The sequence below is a fragment of the Urocitellus parryii genome, chromosome 1 (genome assembly GCF_045843805.1).
Source record: "Urocitellus parryii isolate mUroPar1 chromosome 1, mUroPar1.hap1, whole genome shotgun sequence".
In the NCBI taxonomy this organism is placed as follows: domain Eukaryota; kingdom Metazoa; phylum Chordata; class Mammalia; order Rodentia; family Sciuridae; genus Urocitellus; species Urocitellus parryii.
In genome coordinates this window covers 23,976,366-23,985,067 of record NC_135531.1, presented here as the reverse complement: position 1 = coordinate 23,985,067, position 8,702 = coordinate 23,976,366, and the positions used below count along the sequence as shown (strand labels likewise).

Here is an 8,702-nt window from a genome sequence, read left to right as displayed (position 1 = left end):
TGCCGTCCCACTCACATCCAACCTGGCAGCTGTGTGTGAAAAGACCCCTTGGAAGGTTGCAGGAGGTTCTGAATGTGTCGAAGACTTCACATTCCTAGAAGTTAAGATCTGTGTTTATTTGCCTTGATCAGCCTAACTATACACACAGGAGGACTCTTCATTCCAGAAATAATCCTTGATAATGCTGACCAAAGGAGAAAGAGCCAAGCAACGCCACGGGAGATTCACTGTGTCCTAGGGCATCACCAATCCTAAGTTGACTCCTGGTTCCCATCTTGATCATGTCGCTTTGCAGGGAATTGTGAACCTTTGCCTCCTACATTTAGTCTCCTCTCTCCTTTTCCTGTGGTAAACTGTTGAAACCAACCAATTTTTTAGGCTAACACCAAAGTTATTTTCTCCAGGGAAACATTTTCCCAAAGGTCTGGGTAAGAAGACATGGCCATGGCTCTTCCTTTACCTACCTTGTGGTACCACCCATCAGCCCGTGTGGCCAGCTGTGGCAGGTGTGTCTCCCTAACACAGCCTGAGCCATATGCCCTGAGCTCTGCCCAGTGTCTGGCACAAAATAATTCCCCAGTGAAAGGTTCATTGAATCAAATTGCCAACCAGCCTTCTCCATCAAAGAAAGCTTTCGCCTCCGTTCTCCATAAATACAGAAAAATGATCCCTTTCACTCTCCTCTCTGAATTTCACTCTCTCTCAGAGAAAGTCAATATAAACCATGCCATCCAAGGTGGAAAACATTCTCCAGCCTTCTCAGGAAGTGATTTATTTAACAAGGAATAATAACACATGGGCCAAGTGTCAGAAGCCATGTCAGTAATAAATGACCTTATTACTCAGACACCAAAAAGAGATTTCCAATAGAGTGTGTTTTGAGTTTCCAAAGAACTTGAGTGTCAACTATTAATTGGTTCCAAATAAATCAAAAGCTTAGCAAATACCTACATAATTACACAACTCTTAAAAAGAAATGCAAGATCAAAAATAAAGATAATTCATGTATGTGCAAAGATTGAATGTCTCCTTTGGCCAAAATAAGTAACACCTCTCACTGAAAAATAACTTTACTCACAGATATATTAAAATCTGATGAACAAATCAAAACATTCTCATCAGGTCTAATGGCTCTTATGAGTCTCCTTTTTCCTCATCTATAAAATGATCTGTGAGGTCTCTCAGACCTAACAAGGTTTCCTTGAATACAGGGATACTATCTTCTTCAGCAGCGTGTTCCCTCCCTCGGCTTAGCACCTATCACATTGTAGATGATCAATAATTTACAAAAAGCATTCTGAAGGTCCTTTAAATTAAATGTTTAATGTCTTGGGATTCAAGGTGCTAGTCACAATTCAGATGACTCCATACATAGAAAACAGGTGTAAACATCATGGGCAAGCTGCTCTTTAAATAGGTCTGAGGAAAACCAAACTTAAGAGTAGTAGAGAATTTCTTTTTCCTAGTGTCAATTTGTGTTCCCACATCCATTCATTCACCAAGTATTTATAGAACATACATGAATAACCAGGCCTTGAATGTGTCACTGGGAGTGTGCTATCAATATGGCAAATTTCTTACCCTGGAGGAATTCGTGATATAGCGGAAGCACAAATAAATGGAAATTATAGGCTGGAGGTGTAATTCAGTGGTCATATACTTAGCATATACTCAGCCCAGGGTTCAAACTCCATCACCCTCCAAAAATCTTAGGATAAATGAAAATTAGTATATAATATATATGACAACCCTCAGCAGAATCAAGAAGTTGCTGGGTGCCAAGTTCAAATAATAATGCACATGCGCGCGCACATCAGTTCATGAGTCCATGTCCATTGGTCCCCAGCTGGGACAGAGTTCTTCCTTGAAAATCGTGTACAGAGACTCAGAAGGTCCTACTGCAGGTGGCAAACACTTCTTTTGAGTGTTTGGATGCTCTGGATGGCAACATCCTGCCTGCTGTGTGCACTGAGATGCAAAGAAATCATCCTGCCAAGAAATAAGGTCGATCCCTGGAGTTCAGCGGTGCAAGGCTGGGGAGAGAAAGCACCCTGGCTCCCCCCAGGATTCCTGTTCTTAGCTTCAGGAGCCTGGATGAGGCTGCCTTGCTGCCCTCCCCCTCAGCCTGAAAAACTTCATCAAACTTTACCTTAAATTACATTTTAAAATTAAACTACTCCAAAGAAACAGGAAAAAAAAATAAAACTTTATGTGAACATAGACTTAAATAGACTGGAGTCAGTTTCTGATCTTGGAGGTGAGCAAAGCCAATTGGCTCAGCTTATACCCATCTGTAGTCCAATCATCTTTGGTCAAGGAAATACAGTCAAAAGATGACAACTCTGCTGAGAGTCCAAGCTCTGACTCTGAGAAGTGGTGAAGACAGGGAAGCCGTTTTCAGGAGAGGAAAAGTTGTTGTAGCGCAGGACATCCTCCCAGTCTTATTCTTATGTAGGTGTTCATAGGCTCCATAATCTTTCAGTTCCATGCCTATAATTGAGAATTTTCCAGTAGTTCTTCTAGTCCTTTATTCTATGTACTCATTTTTCTGGGTTTTTCTATTAACTAGAGAAGTACAGGGGCCTCATTCACTTGCAACGATTTGAGATGATTCAGGGCATAAGAAAAGTCTGATGATTTCACAATACAGGTGGAGCATCCCTAATCCAAACATCTGAAATCATCCAGAATCTGAAGCTTTTTAAGCACTAATGCGATGCCACAAGTGGAAAATTCCACACCATGAAACTTTGTTTCATTTCAAAATTTATTACAATCGTCGTGTAAAGTTACCTTCATCCATATATAAAAGGTCCATAGGACACAGAAGTGAATTTCATTTTAGACTTGGATCCCAACCATAAAATATCTCAATATATACTCAACCTGTACTATGAAAAGAGTCAGTCTTCAAAAACATCTGATGAAACATCCCAGTAAGCAAAATGTTGACCCTGAGAAGACAGAGACCACAAACCTGAATTTAAAAATACTGATGTCCTTCCGTGACTAATCTGTGCAAAGATCTACAAGTTCTCTGGGTTAGTCAGTTTTTTGTCACTGACACAAACAGCTTAGAGGAGGAAAATTTTATTTCGGCTCAGAGCTTTCAGTCTGTGGTTAGCTGGTTCCATAGCTCTGAGCGAGAGGTGAGGCACATGAGAACATCATGGTGGAAGAGCATGGTGAAGGAAAGCTCAGGACAGCTGGGAAGGGACTAGGGACAAGATATAGTCCCCAAGGGCATGCCCCAGTGATCTTCTTCCTCCAACTATGCTTGGCCTACCTGTGGTTTCCACCCCCTCCCAGTGGTCTGTTTAGCTATTTGTGGGTTAGTTCACTGACAAGATCAGAATCCTCATGATCCAATCTGTTCCCAAAGCTCTGCCTCTGGATATTGGTGCATTGGGAACCAAGCCTTCAACACATGAGTTTTTGGGGGGACATTTCATATCCTAACTGTCATAGTCTTCCAAAATCAGTTCATTTCATTTGTGAGCAGAACTCTGGCCACTGAGGCCCACTGTGGCAGTCCAATCTATCATATGCAATTCTCCAATTAGATTCCCATCTCAAACAAATAGCCATGGTAATTTAAATCAGTTTTGAGTAGCTTGAAGCTGACAGCCTTAGCATTCAAAATAGATGCTTTGGTTACTGAGGTAATCTATTACCACACTGTTGAAATCTACCAGCTTTCTTGGATCTTCTTTCAGCTAAGTCATGCATCTTCAGGAGAGGTGACATTATTGTCAACAGAGTGGACACTGGTCCAGAACTCTCTGTGACCTTCCAGGGGAGCTTTCCACACTGCCTTCCACTTGGTTGTGAGTTAGATGGCATGTTGATGGGGGATGATGTAGCAAAAAGCATCTCACTTCTTTGCTGATCAGAGACACTTCCTAGAGAAGGTCAGGGTTCCAGAAGCTTCTGACTGAAACAAGTGTGTATTTGCATGGGTGTGGAGGGAGCCACACTGGGGAATGGAGAGAGGCCTTAGGTTCCTACTCGAAAAGTAAACATGGTCCTCCCGAAGCCCAGGGGCCTTGTGTCCTGTGCCACCAGGTTCACTATTTTGACTGGATTTTTTGTTTGTTTGTTTGTTTCCTCTTCCTTTCCTAGGTGCCAATGAGCCCAGGAAAGGACACACTGTTGCTGCTGCAGGAATACCCAGTTTCCATGGGACGTGTATGGACCCTGCTGTGAAATGAACCCAGCAAGGACTTGTTGGCTACGTCCTCCCTTCCCCTGAGGAGCACCCAGAGCCATCGTTCCTTGGTTTTCCCAATGGTGTCCTGTCCTCTTCTTGCCAAGGTCAACAGGCCAGTCTTGAGTAGGCGTCCCTAGGCGGCTCATCTGCCAGCCTCAACATGAACACAGGCCCAGCTGATGACAGCCAGGGTTCCCCAGGGACGTGGGGCCCCACGGGGTCCGGCCCCCAGCAGCAGGACCTTTCATGATGCGGGTGTCCGGGAGTGAGCACCATGCCCATCACCCAGGACAATGCCGTGCTGCACCTGCCCCTCCTCTACCAGTGGCTGCAGAACAGCCTGCGGGAGGGCGGGGACGGGCCCGAGCAGCGGCTCTGCCAGGCGGCCATCCAGAAACTGCAGGAGTACATCCAGCTGAACTTGGCCGTGGATGAGAGTGCGGTCCCCGCCGACCTCAGCCCTCCAGAAATGGAGATCTGTACTGTGTACCTCACCAAGCAGCTGGGGGACACGGAGACCGTCGGCCTCAGTTTTGGGAACATCCCTGTTTTCGGGGACTATGGTGAGAAGCGCAGAGGAGGCAAGAAGAGGAAGACCCACCAGGGCCCCGTGCTGGACGTGGGCTGTATCTGGGTGACAGAGCTGAGGAAGAACAGCCCCGCGGGCAAGAGCGGCAAGGTCCGGCTGCGGGACGAGATTCTCTCCCTGAACGGGCAGCTGATGGTTGGAGTGGACGTGAGTGGGGCCAGGTGAGTGGGCGGGGCACAGGGGCTGGACCCACCCGTGGTCGGCTTGGGTCTGAAGGGCGAGTCTGCAGCTGCAGCCGTGGGTCCTGTATTCTTCCTCTAAGGGAAGAAAACACTGAGTCCAAGTTTCTCTGTATGTCTTTGTTCTCTTTCTTCACTTATTCATGGTATTTCTGTTTTCCCCTGTAACTTGGGGTAAGAAAGAGAAGGAACAGGATGTGAAAGGAGTATGAGAAAAGCCACACTAAGTTAGAAGAGGAGGGGACAAGATTGATTCTTTTTCAAGGTTCACTTCTTAGCTCTCTTGAATAATTATGAGATAACGTTTATGGAGCTGGGTCTACTGCAGTGGGCATCTGCCAGCCAGTATCTCACTTCATACCCACCTCCAGAGGACAGCTTAGATGAGAAAACTCAGCTTCATGTATCTTGTTCAAGGTCACTCAAGGAAGAGACCAAAACAGACTTGAACCAGCAGTGTCTGTCTGCACCACAGTCTGTGCTCCTGACCACTGAGCTGTACTTTGTTGTTTTGTGGCCTGTGCACAATTTCATGGATGGTTTATAGCTGCACCAAATACCTCCTTAGCAAAATTGCAGACACCAGCAAGGAAATTACTAGAACAAATTAATAAGGCTTCCACCCACCCAAAAAAAGGAAAACAGAAGCCCTTTATCAAAGGAAATTCAATTTTTATACACACCCTGTATTAGGCCAGTCATGGTAGCACACAGCTGTGACCCTAGCTACTTAGGAGTCTGAGACAAGAGGATCACAGGTTCAAGGTTAGCCTGTGCAACTTAGACCCATCTCAAATTTAAAAGTAGAAAGGTGGTAGTGCACATCTAGGTTCAAACCCCAGTACTGGGGGAGAAAAACTGTTAGTTCAATTTACAATACTATAATTGAAATATCTGACAGAGACTACTTATGAATAAAAGAGTCTATTTAGTTAAAAATTCTGAAAGTCCAAGATTGGACAGTCCATTGGTTCAGATTCTGGTGAGGGCCTAATGGTAGACCGTATCATGACAGGAACAGATGGGTGAGGGAAAAAGCATGCCACCAGATGGGAAGCAGGAAAGAGACTGGAGTCCCACAATCACCCCAATCCCAACCTCCCACTAGGCCCCCACCTGTTAATAGTCCACACCCCCTCCCAACATTGCCGTACTAGGGATCAAGGCTTCAACACATAAATCTTTGGGGGACAAACCACATCCAAAGCAAGCAGAATCCCTTTGGCAAATTCCATCTAGCAAGAGCTTTAGGGTAGAATCTCTTTGAGATTTGGGTACAGTTGTTCCTCCTTTTCTGATGGGCATTGGTTCCAGGACCCCCAGTGTATTCTAAAATCCAAGAATTCTCAAGTCCTTTACATACAGTGGTATCATATTTGCATAATTTCTATACACTTTAAATAATTTTTGATTACTTATAATATCTAACAGAATGGAAATGGCATATAGTGGTTCTTCTGTACTCTATAGGGTATAATAGCAAGAAAAAAGACTGGCCAGGTGTGGCCTGTAATCCTAGATATTCTGGAGGCTGAGGCAGGAGGATGGCAAATTAGAAGCCAGCCTCAGCAACTTAGCAAGACCTTACCTCAAAATAAAATCAAAAGGGCTGGGGATGTGACTCAGTTTGTAAAGCACCCCTCGGTGCAATCCCTTGTTCCAGACACACACACACACACACACACACACACACACACACTTCCTGTTCATGCTCTTTTCCTTTTAATATTTTGGATCCACAGTTGTTAGAATCCTCATGAATAAGGAAGACAAATTGTAGTGGGGAGTTTAAAGTTTTTGGAATGTTCTCAAAATGTTTCTTTTTCAATCATTGTAACTGACTGTTTCTATCAACACCAGAATTTCCAACTACCCATGTGGATTTTATCTTAAAGAGTGCTGATCAGAAATTGGGGTTTTGTAGGGACCCAAGGTATTCCCCTGCTCCTCAGCCAACAGCCCCCTCAGCCTCTTCATCATTATTTGTAAGCCACAGACTTCAGGGGCCAACACACCGACTCCTTGCCCACGCTGCCAATCTGATGAAATCATCTATACCATGAGGCATTCTTTTGGGCAATTTGGTCTGTTCCCTCTCTTGAATTTGATTTTTAGTTCAGAATTATCTTCAATGATATTATCAGTTATCCCCCCAAATTCATATGTCAAAGTCCAAATCCTCAGGACCTCAGAAGGCAACCTTATCAGGAAGTAGCTCCATAGCAGATGTGATGAGTTAAGATGAGGTCATACTAGAGTAGGGTGGCCCCTAATGCAATCTGACTGGTGTCATTACAAAAGGCACATTTGGACACAGACACAAGGAGAATGCTAAGTGAGGACTGAAGTTCTGCTGCTGCATGACAGAGAATTACCAGAAGCCTGGAGAGAGCCCTGGAACAGATCTTTCCCTGCACCAGGGGAGCATGGCCCTGCTGTATCCTTGATCTTGGACTTCAAGACTCTAGAACTATGAAACAACACATTTCTGTTTCTTAGGCCACCCCATTTGTGGTGCTTTGTTATGGTATTAGAGTTAAAGCTTCATCCCAGGGTTTCATAAACTGACTCCCAGACCACTCACGTATAATCCAATCAAGCCTTTATTGAAGCACACCGATGGCGGCTGACCAGAACATAAAGCTGTTCCCCTGATCAGCCCCGAACACTTGCAAGGGCACTCCTTATAAGCCTGAAAACCGCAAAAGGGATGTTCAGGGGGTCTAGCCAATGCAAGCAAGCCAGGTTACAGAAGCAGGACAGTGCAGTCAAGCAGAGGGAAGCCTAACCAATCACAGTTAGCCCAGTCACCCCAGTTACAGAGCCCCGTTACCCTAGTTACAGAATTAGTTGCCCCATTAGGTAGTTCCGTGAAATTCTTAAAGGTTTCTATAGCAAAAGGAATTGAACATCTTGGCCCAGTCCTGACTCTTCTACTTGGCATGGTTGTTTTACAGGATGAAGTCATAAAACAAAATGGAGTCACATGGGCTCCTACTATCACAATGGCAGCCTTAGGAAACTGACACAGGAGATACTTTGACCAGTCACCTTATGCCGAGTCAGGTTTCAATTTTCTCCCTGCCACGAGTTCCTCTAGAGCACTGTATGTGTTTGGAAAGGACACTGAGAATGACGTGTGCTCAGCGTGGGAGGATCAGGTGCACCATGTGCAAGATGAGGTCATGGCTTGCTTCTTTCGAAAATTAGATCAATTTGGAATGTCCACCTCTGAGGAAAGAACAGGAAATTCATAGACATGGGTGGGTTCGACAGCCTTCTGTGCCCCAGACCCTTAGGAGAACTGAATCCATGACTGCCCTGAATCACAGGCACTATTCCTGCCTTCTCAACTGGCCCACCCGCCTGAGGTCCACGGCTGGGTGCTAGGCTCCCCGAGGACTCCTGGGCGGTCCTTGTTCCATATCAGTGATAATGACTTTATCCTGGTGTGAACGTCCAGAGAACTTTCTAGGATGGGGGAAGGACATCAGTTGTGTTTGATGTCACACACCCCATCTTGCAGCCGTAGCCCATAACACACCTGAAGAAGGTTCTGTTTGTGAGCTCTATCACCACCCTCTGAGGCAGATAGTGTTTTCTGGAATGTTCTGTTTGGTGCAAAAGAACTGCAAAGGTTTTTAGCTTAGTTCCTACAAGGAATACTTTGTAATCCCAGTTACTCCCTCCGCTAGCTTTCTATAAGTAAACCAGATCTGTTCCC

The 8,702-nt window shown here is 45.1% G+C and overlaps 1 protein-coding gene across 1 annotated transcript in view; it reads left to right on the top strand.

Moving 5' to 3' along the window:
* Positions 1-4,484: 4,484 nt before the first annotated feature.
* The window catches only part of Pdzd2 (PDZ domain containing 2), a 235,097-nt gene continuing 230,879 nt past the window's right edge, over positions 4,485-8,702 (top strand). Inside the window, exon 1 of the mRNA XM_077800187.1 lies at positions 4,485-4,960. Within this exon, the coding sequence (XP_077656313.1) occupies positions 4,485-4,960 (476 nt within the window). The remainder of the gene's footprint in view (positions 4,961-8,702) is intronic.